We start from the raw sequence: 14692 nt of genomic DNA, 5'->3' as shown, positions 1-14692 counted from the left end.
CTGGGATTATCCCACCAGCAAAGACCACAGGGACAAGGATGCCGTTCGCGGGCAGGTCGTTATAACTCTAAGCTACGGGATGGCAACCAGAGCACGGTGCTCGAAGGCATCTCGCTCGGCACACGTGTCCCGGGGGGCGGGGAATGGCAGGGAAGGGTCTGGGGCTCCACCACCAGGATCAGGCCCCTCATGGCTGCCCCGCCATCCGCCCTTGGCACCAACATCTCACGAGTTGAAGCTGCCGGCGTTTTTAGCGCTCGGCCCCCTGTGAAAAGCTACCTTGAACTGTACTCGCTTTCCCAACGGGAATAACCCCAGACATCGCGATGCGCATCACAGCCAGCCAGTCACGAATAAGCGAATCAGGCTCGACTTTTAGGAGATTTCTATGCAGGATCTGGTTTTCCTACCGGAACCATATCGTGCCGCGCCCAACAGGAGCGTGCGCGCTTTCTCTCACCGATGCGGGAATAAGGAGCACAGGAAAACTCCCCCCCCATTTAGAAGGCGACAAACGACGAAGACGGAGACGCCAGGAATGTCGTGAAATAACCACACGTGTTGCGATCGGTTTGTTTTCCCCCCTCCCCCGAAAGGACCGTGGAAAGACCAAGCCGGGATCCAGAAGAGGGCAAATTACAAGCGATCCCCGGTCGGAGCCATGTCTGCCCCCGTTTCGGAGCCGAGCCGGTTCTAGGGCAGGCCCTGGGCCCGTCCCCACCCCCGCTCGGGGCCGGCCGGGTCCTCTAGGCCGCGGGGGCTCCTCCAGCCCGGCCCGGCCCCGCCCGCGCCGCGGCCCGCCCCGACCTACCTGCGAGGCGGGGCGGGGCCGGGCCGGGCCGAGCGGCGGCCGCGGCCTGTCACACTCCATGGGGCCGAGCGGCCCGGCGGTGGCAGCGGCGGGGGCCTCGGCGGCGCCGCCTCATCGCGGTGACAGCCGGGAGCCCAGCCCCTCCGGCCGCCTGCCTCTCGCGAGACTGGCGGGTCGGTCACGTGAGGCCGCGCCCCGCCGCTTCCCGTCACGTGATGGCGAGGCGGCTGGCGAGTGGCTGGCCCCCGGGCACGGACCATAGAGAGCGGGGAGCAGACAAGCTGCCGCTCGCCTCGCGCCCCTGGATAGGGTGGGGCGGAAAGCGGGGAGGAGGCGAGGGGGGCGGGGCAGAATGGGAGCGTTTCCTAGGAGATGGCAGCACCGGCTGGGCCCTGCGGAAGGGGGAGGCCGCGGCTCCCCCGCTGCTGGAGGCACCCCGTAGACTTGCATGTATTGACGTACATTATACAGACACACATACAACCATATAAAGAGGAGTAACCCTATATTGGGAAATATGTAGAGTTAGTATGCACTATTATGTCATGTTCACCCTAAATCATATACTGTACCCTATATTGGGTCATATATAGATAGATAGATACAGATCTGTCTCTGTGTATACTAACCCTATATATATGACCCAATATGGATAGGGTTAGTCTTGCCTTTATATGGTTGTGTGCATGCATACACACACGTTCCACTATATATATCTTTATATAGGTAGATATATTGGGTCTATACAGACAGATGAACGCTCCAGGTCTTGAGCAGCGGGAGAGCCATGGCTGTCTCTTGCAGGAAGCTGTGGCCGCCCACTGCAGGGCACAGCCGATGCTGCTGTCTCCTAGGAAACACAGCCGCTCTGCTCCATCCCCCTCACCTGCTCCCTGCTGTCCCCAGGGGCACAGCAGCTTGTCTGCTCCCACCTATGACCCAATATATATAGGGTTAGTGTACCCTATATTAGCTCATATATACACTATATTGTATTTCCTATATTGGATCGTGTACATATATGACCCCATCTATACAGGGTTACTCGTATCTTTCTATGTTTGTGTATGTATAACACAATATGTAAAAAGATATTATTATATTGTCTAACTAGAGACATATATACCTAGCTAGATGGAGCCCTGATCCCAGCTGGGACCTCTCTTTCTCTCTCTCTCTCTCTCTCTATATATATATAGCTACATAGATAGACTAACCCTCTATATCAGAAGCTTTTCTGAATCCATCAGATGCTCTGCAAGGATATGCATCATCTTTGCCTCCCCACCCCAACCTGTGATTACACCCTGAAACAGAGCATATGCCACGACCAAGGCATCCTGCATTTCACTGGACTGTTTTGTCTTGTGTCAAAGCTTCAGGCAGAGGTGATTTTGTGCAACTTCATCTCTCTCACATATTCCTGCCCAGGGCACCAGTAGGTCCACAAGGATGATCATAAAGGCCTTCTCCACTGTTAACGGCTGAACATGGAGATCCACAACACAGCTCTGACCAATTGATCATAAGAGTCTGATCCTTTCCTTCAGAGAGAGGATTTGTTTGGCAACAAGTTGTCAGTTAGAACTGGCAAAGAGTCTTTGATACTTATTGAACTGAAAAGGACATGAGCACGGTGGGGATTTTAATGTATATGCTGAGGATACTAGCACAACTAATTGAGAGCATGCTTGGAGTATTGGATTGGGAAACTCCCTTTATCCAACAGCATTAACTGTAAGACTAAGCTTCAAAGCCGCATAAACCTTCAGATATAATACATAGTATAGAAATAAAACATCTCATTTCCATTTAATTTATTAAGTTATAAATATGGCAAATGGCTACATGTAAGAAAATGGTACAGGGAGACAATGGTACAGGGAGACATCTTTTAGGGTACATGTGCATGAGGTCTTTTTTCTCATAATAAAGTTTACCAAGGAAAAATTTTAGCCACTGAAGAAGTAACAGACAACATCACTTCCTCTCATTCACATGCACTATGAACAGCAGAAAGAAACAATCCTGCTCTCGTTGAAGGCGCATATCAAGATTACATAGCCTCTACTTCCCCTTCATCAGTTAAGAAACATGCACACCCACAGCTATGTAACAGAGACAAACAAAAGCCAGGGAACAACTGATATGAATTCATATCAGTGAGATTCATGCACTTACCAGAAACACGTTTGCAGCTGAACAACTTCAAGAACAGTCAATAGAAGGTATCTGCTCCAAATCTGCACAACATTTAGCTATTATGCTACAATATAAATTGTTTTTGTTAAAAAACAAACCAAAAAGAAATCACTGCTTTTCCTATTTTTTTCTCTCTTTTACATGTGATGGACCAGAGTTTAGAAGTGTGCAAACTGGCAGGCACAAACCTATACATACATCCAAATTACCATTAATGATCACAAAACTGTAAATGCAGAACAGCATGTTTTGAAATTCAGGCCCTTAAATTTTAATACTATAAGATGGCAACCAAAACTGAACCCTCCACATTTATTATTTTCTGAAGAACCAGCAGATCCGAACAGTAAATGCAAGGACTGTGAATGCACATAAAGAACACGAAATCAAACTAGAAGTGCCACAAAAAACAATTACTGCAAGTACGAACTAGCCACTTTTCAAACGGAAAAACACAGTAAAAAAAAAAAAACAACCTAAAAAAAAAAATGCATCGTGCATCAGTACTCAACAAACATAAAAACATCCAATTCCTCAGTCTGGCAAATACAACTGTCACAGTTAGAAGCCCACAAAGGAAGCAGTGCCAAATAGTTACATAAGAAGAAAGCGAGCTAAAAGACAGGTTAGTTAACACACAGCACTGGGACTCAGACTATTTTAATATCCAGTCATATCACATACCTCCTTGGAAGTTTGGCTTTATTCCTATAAAGATACACACATGCTTAACTTTACATACTGCAAGTCATTCACATGAATTTTGCATCATGAAGGGACCCTATAGAAGTCAAGCACGTGTAAAAGCTCTCTTGGTTCCTAGACTATAAAATAGGGATAGGAGATACAATCTGAATAGACAACATAATCCCTACCCCATAGAGCATCTCTCCATGACTACACATCACCTAGCACAATGGAGCCCCGATCCAGGCTGGGACCTCTAGATACTTGCATAATCCAAAGTATCAGTGGCTGTTGTATTAGTTATACATATCAGTTTATCGCGGGGGAGTTCATCAGTTTTGCGTAACTATCTAGTGGACAGCTTAGTACAAATCCAACCTCAAAGACAGTGAAATGACTAATGTTATTAACACTTCCAAAACTGAGTTTTCAATTGGGAAAACAGTCTGTACACTAGGACAGTTGAATGCTGCTTTTACAGATAAGAGGAAGTTATATTTAAGTTGTAGAGTTTCCATCCTTGGAGGCTTTTAAGACCTGGCCAGACTAAGCCTTGGCTGTGATGATGTAGTTGGGGCTGGTCCTGCTTTGCGCAGGGGGATGGACTACATGTGACCTCCTGAGGTCCCTTCAACCCTCCTTTTCTATGATTCTATAAAATATCATGTGTACCCAAGCCCCACTTACCCCATATAATGCTTCTAAATAGATGACACATCTTATCCTATGATCTATTAGCAGCTGTCACAAAATACTTATCAAGCTTCCAAACTATGCAGAGCACAGATGCCAGAATTTCTTCAACTCAGTCATAAGAACTTTGTAACTGTATTTCTGAAATTGGGCAAAAAGTTTATCTATGTTGTATAAGACACAACAGAACACAGCAGTTTTCATTCATTCTCGGAGATCTTAAATAAATAGCATTTTTCCATTACAATAATGGTATTATTTATATCACATTGACTGGCTCACATGTTTTTCCATGTAATAGGCAGAGCAAGGGTTTGAGTTCTAGAGCATTTTGATGCTTAGAGAGAAAAGAGAAATGATCTCTGACAGATTATGAATACATCTACCCAAACATATATGGCACTGCTTCTATGTATCACAGAATTAGACAGTGAGCAAACCCCATGTCTAGACTGATCCCAACGAAATATAAAGGATGCCTTCCAATTAGATAGATTTCTATTACGGGGCAGCACATAGTTCAGATTTCTCACACTGGCAACATACATCTACAATTTACAAAAATCAAAAGACAAAAATAAGAGAATACAGACAGAAGACAGGACTAGTTTAGACTGTGTGAAACAGAAGTGTATGAAACATTTCATATCAGTGAAAACAAAGCTGTCAGAAGAGTGGGTGCTAGAAAAATTTAGAAAATGACTGTAATAAAATTTGGATCTAATGAGATTCTGTCCAATTAAAAGTGAACTGCATGGTAAGAATATCTATACACCTTTTTTCTGCTTCTCTCTTCATAAAGGCTTCAGTTTTTGTTTGGGGGGGGAGTGGCATTGTTTTAAAAAAAAACAAACAAACACACTTCTGAGTGTCAGGCCTTGACTTTTTTTTTGCTGAAAGATTCAGCAAAGTGTAATGAAGTGAGAAGTGACTTCCCCCTGGACTGAAACATGAACTGAATGGGTATGACTAGCCACATGAACATCCATTAAACACAGGAAAGGCCACTGCTCTGGCCTCAAATTATTGCAATTTCAATGGCACCACCCTTCAGTGGAAAAAGGAACGGTGAAAGACAAGCAAAAAAGTGTCTCTTTTTAAGAGGAAGCAGTAAAGGAGTACAAACTGTTCCCGTGTTGCAGTTTACTTTCAACCGGCAAAGACCATACAAAGAGTTGCAACAATACTAGTTAAACACAGTAGGCAGGGTTAGTATAAATATGACCCATCTTGATCATTTTCTGACAGACATATATTTGCACTTGTCTCCATTAAATGGGAATCTGTAGAACACCTGGGATTCAGCTACAAGAGGATTCTATGTAGATCCAGGCTCCAGATCTACCCAGAGGGCTGCTAATCATAGTCTATCTTGATTTTTGTGATAGTGTCCAGGATTGTTTTTTCACCACTGCTCCTTCCATGGACTGAAGTCAAGTGCTTTTTTAGGGCAGATTTGTGTTTAAAGTCCATGTCACAACAATGGCACTTGTATGGCCTGTCCCCACTGTGAATATTCAGATGGTCCTGCAGTGTACTTTTGGCAGTAAAGGTCTTCAGGCAAACCATGCACTGGAATGGGCGAATGCCCATGTGCCCTCGGATGTGCCTGTTGAGATTCTTCTTTTGTGTGAACGTTTTCCCGCATTGCAAACATAAGAACAGTTTGTGCATTTTTAGATGTCTGAGATAGTTTTCAAGATGGAGAAATCCTCGGGGACACTTAGGACACTGATGTCGCCATGAATAACCAGAATCCTCCAAACTCTGGAACCCACTTGCTACACTGGAGTTTCCTTCAGTCGTGTCATTCACAAAGGCCTGGAAATAACTTCCTGACATGTCTGAATTTCTGCTCTCAACAGTGGAATTTATCAAAGAATGCTGTGTTTCTGAGAAATACAAACTCGTTTTGGAAGAGGTGCAAGGCTGTGGGAAGGGATCATTTTCCACATTAGCTGCACTCATAGAATCCATTCTGAAGATACATATTTCATCATCTTTATATCCTATTTTGACTGTGGATATTTCTGGTGTTTGTGTGTCTTTTCTTTCCGATACTAAACTTTGCATTGCAGGCTGTAGGACACCATCCTTCTCTTGTTTTACATGATAGTCTAAATTATCAGGGCTGTCTTCAGTAATCTCAATTATTTCACAGTCCTTATCTATACCGTCATCGCTATTTCTCAGTTCCATGTCTGAGGAATGACATTTCTCTGTGCTTTGGCTGCCGTTCTCCATAGAAGCATCAATTTCCAGATACCTGGACAAAGCTTCGGTACATTTCTCTACAATGTGAACCATCTGAAGGTAACTTGCTGCAGTCAGGTATTTCAAAAGCTCCTTCTTTTTAACCTCCAGAGCTCCAGTATAACAAGAGAGCAGCAGCTTTCTGCCGACCTCAGCACTCTGCAAGATAGTGATTCGCACCTGTTTTGACTGATTGAGCAAAAACTGATCCCTCATAAATGTGGAGCAGGCAGCAAAAATCACCTTGTGTCCATGGAACTCGGTGTCATTGATGTAGATTGATACATCACAAAATAAGTTCTGCTGCCGCAGGAGGTTCATCTTTTGCAACACAGCATCTCCTTGCTGTTCAAACTGAAAATGCAGAATCTCAGAGTCAGTAGCCATGGTGACTTATTCTTCGAACGACACACACCAGCAAACTTCACAATTCAACCGTGGCGCACCAGGTGCAGCTTGTGTTATATATTTCCTTTTGCCCTCATACCTGCAGAGAGGTACAGGGGGTCCCCCTGAAGGCAGAAGTATTCACCAAGATCCGTATTAAGAGTTTTCAAACAGCCAAATGAACATGTCTTGGTGGAATAAACTGCAACTAGGTGTTGAGGAGAAGGCAGTCATGGAAAGGCCCGCTTCTGAGCTCAGAAACTGAAAAAGAAAACACCAGGAAAATGGAGCCAAACTCACTGCAATGTTTCTGAACACCAAGAAGACCCTGCCACCCACTCCCCATTTATTTTTTTTAACTCTCCTCTCTGATGCTTTCTGCTTGCTCCTGCAGCTGCTTCCATTAGTAAATAGGAACTGCTACATGCTGCACAACCTGCATTCTGGTAGGAACCAAACCCAGCAGCAAATGCAAGCTGTGCACGCGCACGCAGCAAGGAGGGGAGCTCCAGTCTAACGTCCCATTCCCCTAAGGATGGGCCTGACATCAGCTTCCCAGGGCCCAAGACCCACTGGAGCCTTCAGCACCCCCTCCATGACCACCCAGGGGCTTCAGGGCGAGACACAAGGCTCCGAAATACCGCGGGGTGGAGGGCGAGTCCTGGCAGGTGCTTCACGAGCCCTGTTGCCCCCGCCTGAGGAGGGCCCCGCGCCCGGTGCGTCGCTGTGGAGCCTCACGGAGGAATTAATTCGGATACAGCATGAAGGGCGACCCTGTAGGTGAGAGCGGGCGGCAATCCCTCCCCATCATTCCCCGCGGGACAAACCTCCCCCACACCTGCCACTGCCGCCGCTGCCTTCTAAGGCCGGGCCTCGGCCGCCGCCACGTGACCGGGGCAAAGAGCCACTTCCGGGTCGCGGCGCCCTGTGCTTCCGGGGGGCAGGGCGCTCGGCCCGGAAGCAGAATACAGTGGCGGCGCTTCCGGTTCCGGTGCCACCACCAGAGGAGAGAGGAATCGAAGTGCGTGTTCCTTGAGGCGAGCGGAGCCAGGCTCCGGGAGGGGCGGCAGGGTCCGATGCCCAGAAGCGCTGGAAGGGGTGGGGGGGAGTTTCTCCCCGCAGCACAGCCAGGGACGGCTCGGCTCCTTCCCGCAGGCAGAGGCGCAAGGCCCAGGCCACAGCAGGGACAAGTGCCAGCTCCTCTGCAGCGGCAGGAGAGGCGCTGGGACCCCGTTACCGGCCAGCGGGGCAGGCCCGCTCCCCCTCCCCCACTTCCAGGCCCTTGGTACTGGGCTGGTGAGCAAAACGTATAAAGCATCCCACGTTGATCGACCCTGTTCGCGCGGTGGGGTGTTTCCTTCTGCTGGGAAATCACACACGGAGGCTGCACAAGCAAGGAACGTAGGAGCGAGTTTATTATAAGACTTGGTAAGGCTACAGAGCTCCTTCCATCTACGGGTATCACAGCACTTCACAAACGACAGGTTGGGCCGTACGGGAAGAGGTACAGGTAGCAAAGTATCACTGTCCCAGCAGATGAGAAGAGGCACAAAGGGCGTAAGTGAATTGGCCGAGGCCATACGGAGTCTGAACCCGCAGGTGAACTCAAATCAAGTTCTTCTGCCCTTCACCCATGAGCCCATTCTTTTAGATGAGCTATGGGCAGAGGTTAGCAGACTTTACTTTTGGCAATACATTGGAAGTAGCTTGCTGATTTTCAGTGACATCTCACATTCATTTGTGCCATTGTCAGACACTGCCCATTGGTACCGCTTTCCACACGATTCTTGGCTGAGGGCAGAATTAGATTCAATCACTGTAGGAAAAAATGGCACTTGCTCTGCCTGACAGTATCACCATATACAATGTGATTAAAGTTTTGGACGAAACTCGTAATCCTTCCTATTGCAAAAGGCATATATAGGAGAGGCCTGATTTTCCTTTCAGACGACTATAAAAATCACCGCAGACCCTTCAGACCTGTACAAAACAATACAAAGAAGCCACGAAAGTTGGCTTTTCCCTCAAACAGTACCCAAACTTCAAACAAAAGGGAGAAAGATGTCATAATACAATATGAAAAGCCACTGACCAGCTGTGATAATGCTTTTTAAAACTTCTTCCTAATAGCTAAAGAGGTTGCTACTAATTAAGTCTGTGGTAAAGAAAATATATTCAATTTATCCTCTGTTCATGGAAAATGATTGGCTCTTCCTATATCAAGTTAGCACTGTGAACTAGCTTCCCTATCTCATCTGTACATTTGTTTTTAACAAGGCCTAACACAGAGTTCCAATCTATCAGTCTTTTTCCTTAATGTAACTTTACTTTTTTTTTTTTTAATCATATGGGTACTTTCTCTTTCTGCTCTCTACCCCTTCTCAAATGACTCTAGCATTCAACATCACTCTCCTTTTAACATGCTCAATTTTCAGGTCAATTCAGTAAGACTTTAGTGTCACAACTACCTAAAAAGTTGTGCTGAAGGGGAAGATAACTTCTATAAAAACAGCAGACTAAGGTAGTTCTTTTAACTCAGTGACCATCAAGTAAATAGGTGCCAAAACAAAACAATAAGTGGGGTCTATGTATTTTTAAAGTAATTTAATAACACTAAGGAGGAAGTTATATCCAGCCCTTGTAGGAGCTCATTCAATTATCAGCACAGTGTTTTACACATGGTTAGGACAACTGCTACACTCCTTTTTTGAATATGTAGGAGCAGTACCACATAATCATAGAAAATTAGGGCTGGAAGGGACCTCTGGAAGTGTAGTGCAAGCCCATGCCTGAGGCAGGATCATCCCCATCCAAAACTTACTATACAAATCCTTGTCTAACCTACTAATAGAACATGATCAACAGTTGCACAACTACAATGAATAGCACCTTAATCTGCCACAGGTCAAGTAGGGAGACAACAGTGGTTGCTGTCCTGCTGCTGTAAAGTTTGTTAAAATGTGCTTGAGAGATCCAAGGAAGAGGGTTAGGTCCCCAGCTACAGAGGAAGGCAACCCTTTTTGTAGTCCATACTAGCTTGGCTGTGGAGCAGAATTCCCTCCTAATCCCCAGATGTGATGACTGGTCTGATCCTGAATAGAGGGGCAGGGCCCTTTAACTATAAACCTCTAAGTTTTAGTCCCAGCAGGAATACTAGCATCCCACAGGCAAAATGAAATAAAATGAATCTAGCCTTTTACTTAAGGAAACTTGGCACTCAGAGTGACTTACAATAAAGTTAGATGTGTTTTAGACCCAATATAAAGTTTATCTTAGTCCCTACGAAAGTTGCCTTTGGATTTATAATAGCCCCAAACTACATTTTAAAATTCACAATTTAGGAACAAAGCAATGACCAGCTTTTTTCCCCCCCTGCTTCTCCTCCATTCCTTCTTTTGCCTGTTTGTTCTAGCAACTATAGCAGTCATGTTTTAGAGTCCTACCACTCCATTCTGCTCTCCTTTTTGCTGCTTAGATCCATACTGTACCATTGTGCTAGGTCATCTAGCCCCATACTGCATGGTCTACCCCTTAGCCTGTTGTCCTTTTCCAGGCTGAAGGGTATGGTCTTTAGCAGATGTCCTTCACCCAGATGCATCTGAACAGTTTGAGCATCCTCCTCTGCAGCATTTTTTAAGCGTTCATATTTTTATGCAATTCTAGTCTCTGCTTTTGGAACCGGACAATTACCACATTAAAATATATTTCAAACCTAAACAAAATGGCCAGAATTCAGTGATTTAATACCCTGACATCACTACCATTATTTAATCCACACTTGTCCATGTAACAGTTCAACAGAACAGTTTAAAACTCTTAACTCAAAAGCTGATTCTTCACTTTCGTAGCGCTTCTCCCTGTCTTCTATTTGGGGGTCTAAATTAGATCTGTAAGATTACCACTTCTCTAACTGTACATCATAATGCCTTCACAAAGAATGTCAAATGGCTACAAAGTCCTTTTAAAACTTATTTCTTGGTAATTAAATGCAGGTTGGTTTTTTTTACTATAAGAGCGTTGAACCTACCTGTTGTTCAACATGTTAACCATAAAATTAAGAGCCTTTTTGTTTCTCATTCAAACTCACATGCAGAGTATTAAACTAAACTGGAAGCATAATTCAGTTTCATGAAGGATCTCCTGGAAAACAACTGCACTGGAAGTAACATTTGATCTGAATATTAGGAGCTGTTCTTTACCAAGAGTCAATCAATAGGTTACTGGGCTATGCTGCATGTCAGTACAAGTATGAACCTCTGCTGTGAGCAGCATTCTTCATAAGAATGTAAAGTAGTTCTTTCTGCCCCATCTGGAATAGAAGCTATCTAAATGGAATTGTCCCTGTTACTTTCTGAAAGCAACACAGGATAATGCCACAGTTCCAGTTAACAGTCTACTTCCTCTAAGTCTGATGCATTTAAGACAGAGTACAAGAAGCACCACTGAGCAGACAATAAAAATGCAATAACTTACAGAAATTCCTATCTGTAACTTGCTCCAAACTTCCAGTTTTATAAAGTTGAAACCAACATGTATGCAGGATGTTAACTCCATTATTCAGGGACTGTATTTTGTAAGTCTGAAGAATCAGGTATTATAATTTAACACTGCACAGTGTGCGTTAGTATACCAAATTTTTGCTCCCACCCCAATTTACTTGATATGTGGCCCCATAAGATGTCAAGGACAGTTAATACAGGAGTGAAAAGTAATTAAAAATCGGAGGGAGTTTTACATCTCAGCTGCTGAAACATTCTTTTCACAGTGTCAAACAACAGCATTTCACACTCCAGCTTGGCTTTAAAACTAAATCTGAAGGTCACAACTATGGTTTCCGTGAACAATGCTTACAGAAGGTGGAACAATCGTTTTATTTGGAAGTCTTCAGCATGTCTCAGTACATACAGTGGTAAGTGCCCTTTTAGTAGCCCCAAGTGAGACAGCATCAACAGAAAACTCAGACCTTGATTCTAGGTGGCCAGTCTCATAATCATCAAGAATCCCACAAAATCATTAACTGACCAAACTAGACTATTCAGGGCTTTAGCTTCTTGTAATGCACATCCATGTTAAAAACCCTGAGAATTGGGGTTGGGTTGATCAGCAGAGGGAATTTGGTAACAGTTTAGAAGGGACAAGAAGTGACACAGAGAAAAGCATTTAATTTTAACTTTAGGTGCCTAAGGTGGTATCGGAAAACAACTGTCTTGATACACAAATTAGCAGTTAACTACACGGAGTGCTCTCAAACTATCCAGTGCTTTTGGAAAAGGTGGGTTTCTGTGTCTCAAGACTTCTCTGGCTGTTTTCTCCATCTGCCCAGTCACAGAGAGACCGTTAACTGTATAGGTGGCTTCTCTACAGCCTACAGTAAGTCTGTCAGAAAACATTAGTCCAAAGATCAGTGGTTCTCAACCCGTTTAGACTCAAGGCACCCCTTTATAGCTCTGTGAAAATTAGTGGCATACCAGCTGAGAATCACTGAGCTAGAACCTAACTGATGCTAGGCAAGGAGGGTGGGGGTAGGATTTTACCCCACTGTGCTCTACTTTTTCCACTGCCTGTCCCCTCCCAGCCCCTGGTCTATACCCAAGGAGGAAAACATTGCACCTCTGGGGACTTGAACATGGGCAACTGGGGCCACGCAACACCCCCCTGGCCAGCCTCAGAAGCATGGGAGAAGGTGGGGTTGGAGAGACAAGCTGTCCAACCACCTGCCTGTCTGCATCCAGCAGAGCACACTGCCGGATCATGGACTGACCTGGGAGCTGCTGGGCGTAGGGAGCAGCCGGGGGAAACCGCTTGCCTGTGGGATGCTGGGGTGCCCGGTGCCAGGCAGGAGGAGTGATTGTTTTCCTCCTGGCACGGGGGCCAGACACCACAGCAGCCTTGGAAGGACCCCAATTGAGAATCACTGCCCAAGACTGAATTGGAGAAAATGAGGCAGTCAATTTAACCCCATCATCCACAATAGGGGCACAGGTAGAAACTTGCAGGAAGATGATATTTTTGGTGAATAACAATGACTAGAATGCAGGCTGAAGACCTATTACGCTTTGTAATTCAACCCTCCTGTATACAACTTTATGGAGCAGGCCACCTGCTTGGCAAAGAGACTGAACCGAACTTGTTCCTCTCACCCAGGACACTTCCAAAGGGCTGCTTCCGCAGCTGCTTAGTTGACACAAGTACTATCACTCCTTAAATTGAGCACAGCCTGGGCCAGTTTTCCTGCATCCAGTACCTGGCTCGCATCCGCTGGCTGACAGACCTTACTGTCTGTAGCAGTGCTACAGCTGAATGAGTCGAAGTCAACCGTTATATCTTGAACATTCCTTTCATTGGCATTGTCAAAGCTATTTTTACCATGTAGCTGTTTGAGGTGTTTCCTCAGGACAGGTTTATGTGCAAAAACCATGTCACAATAGTTACATTTATGGGGCTTGTCTCCACTGTGCAGGTTTAGATGGTCCTGCAAGGAGCATTTCTGAGAGAATGTCTTCCCACAGATCTTGCACTGAAAAGGTTTGATCCCCGCGTGTACCCTCATGTGCCGGTGGAGATTGCCTTTCTGAGTGAATGTCTTGCCGCACAGCAGACACATGAACAGTTTATGCATTTTTAAGTGATTAGCATAGTTTTCCAGGTGCCGGAACACCCTGGTACATTTGGGACACTGATGATGCCACTGGAGCCCTTTGTCCATGCCTCGATTGTTGGGGCCAAACATCTCTTTAGAAGCCATCATGATATTGTCACCACCAGCGTAGGAAAGAGCATAGTTGTGGAGATGATTCTGCTCGATTTCATTTGCTCGGTTTTCCACCGTGGAGTTGATTAAAAAGTGCTGTGGCTCGGAGGAATGCAAAGCAGTCTGTTCGGAAGAAATGAACGGGGCCGCGTCCTTTTTATTTCTGACCTCGGACACCTCCCCGATGGACTCGACCTTGACAATCTGGATGTCACTGTCCTCCATGTCCAGGCTGTCTTCTGAGGGCTGAACGCCCGGCGAGTCCTGCTGCAGGGAGTCGTCCTCGTCACCCGGTGGCTCCTTCAGCTCCGAGGAGTCGCTCTGCCGCTCGCAGTCCTCCTTGCCCTCCAGCGGCTGCTTGGGCTTGATGAACTTCCAGAGCGCCTGCGTGCAGCGCTCCACAATGTGGCTCATCTGGAGGAAGCTGGCAGCCGTCAAGTAATTCACCAGCTCCATCTCGGGGAACTCCAGGATGCCACTGTAGCAGGACAGCAGCAGCTGCCGGCCCACCTCAGAGCTCTGTAGGATGGAGATCTTCACCTCGCGGGAGTCATTGAGCAGGAACTGGTCGCGCAAGAAGGGGGAGCCGGCGGCGAAAACAATCTTGTGCCCATGCACCTCCGCGTCGTCCACACGCACCACCACATCGCAGAACTTGTTCTCCTCGCGCAGCCGGCTCATCTTCTGCAGCATCGAGTCGCCGTAGTTGTCGAACTTGAAGCGCAGCAGGTCGGCGCGCTCCGACATCCTGGCCCCACCGGCGGGACAAAGCAAGGGGGTGAGGGATGGGGGGGGAGGGGCCGCCCCGGCCCCGCGGGTACCTCAGCGGCCGCGCTGCTGCAACCCCCGGGCGGGGCGGGGCGGGCCCGAGGAGCCTCCCGCCCCGCCCTCAGCAGCCGCGGGCCCCG

General features: G+C 46.4%; 3 protein-coding genes across 9 annotated transcripts in view; all 3 read right to left on the bottom strand.

Moving 5' to 3' along the window:
* Window positions 1-967, bottom strand: part of RC3H2 (ring finger and CCCH-type domains 2) — a 39662-nt gene extending 38695 nt beyond the window's left edge. For all 5 annotated transcript variants that reach the window (XM_090021205.1, XM_090021207.1, XM_090021206.1 and 2 more), the window contains exon 1: window positions 812-967. The gene's annotated coding sequence lies outside the window, so the exon portion shown is untranslated. The remainder of the gene's footprint in view (window positions 1-811) is intronic.
* A 1646-nt stretch (window positions 968-2613) lies between these two features.
* On the bottom strand, window positions 2614-7952 carry ZBTB6 (zinc finger and BTB domain containing 6). Of its 3 annotated transcripts, none has more exons than XM_090022517.1 (2): window positions 7861-7952; window positions 2614-7294 (listed from the first exon to the last, which is right to left on the bottom strand). In XM_090022517.1, the coding sequence occupies exon 2, from the start codon at window positions 7031-7033 to the stop codon at window positions 5750-5752; it is 1284 nt and encodes a 427-aa protein (XP_089878643.1). In that variant the 5' UTR covers window positions 7034-7294; window positions 7861-7952; the 3' UTR covers window positions 2614-5749. The 3 variants fall into 3 exon arrangements, with proteins under 3 accessions (XP_089878643.1, XP_089878642.1, XP_089878641.1); XM_090022516.1 differs by having other exon boundaries at window positions 7872-7939; XM_090022515.1 differs by having other exon boundaries at window positions 7675-7929.
* Window positions 7953-8430: 478 nt separating this feature from the next.
* ZBTB26 (zinc finger and BTB domain containing 26) lies at window positions 8431-14661 on the bottom strand. Its single transcript, XM_090022988.1, has one exon. The coding sequence runs from the start codon at window positions 14529-14531 to the stop codon at window positions 13209-13211; it is 1323 nt and encodes a 440-aa protein (XP_089879114.1). The 5' UTR covers window positions 14532-14661; the 3' UTR covers window positions 8431-13208.
* Between the last annotated feature and the right edge of the window lie 31 nt (window positions 14662-14692).

Source organism: Crocodylus siamensis, chromosome 11 (genome assembly GCF_052110815.1).
Source record: "Crocodylus siamensis isolate JL-2025a chromosome 11, ASM5211081v1, whole genome shotgun sequence".
Classification (NCBI taxonomy): domain Eukaryota; kingdom Metazoa; phylum Chordata; order Crocodylia; family Crocodylidae; genus Crocodylus; species Crocodylus siamensis.
The sequence above is the reverse complement of the archived record's forward strand: the minus strand, read 5'-3'. Positions and strand labels throughout refer to the sequence as shown.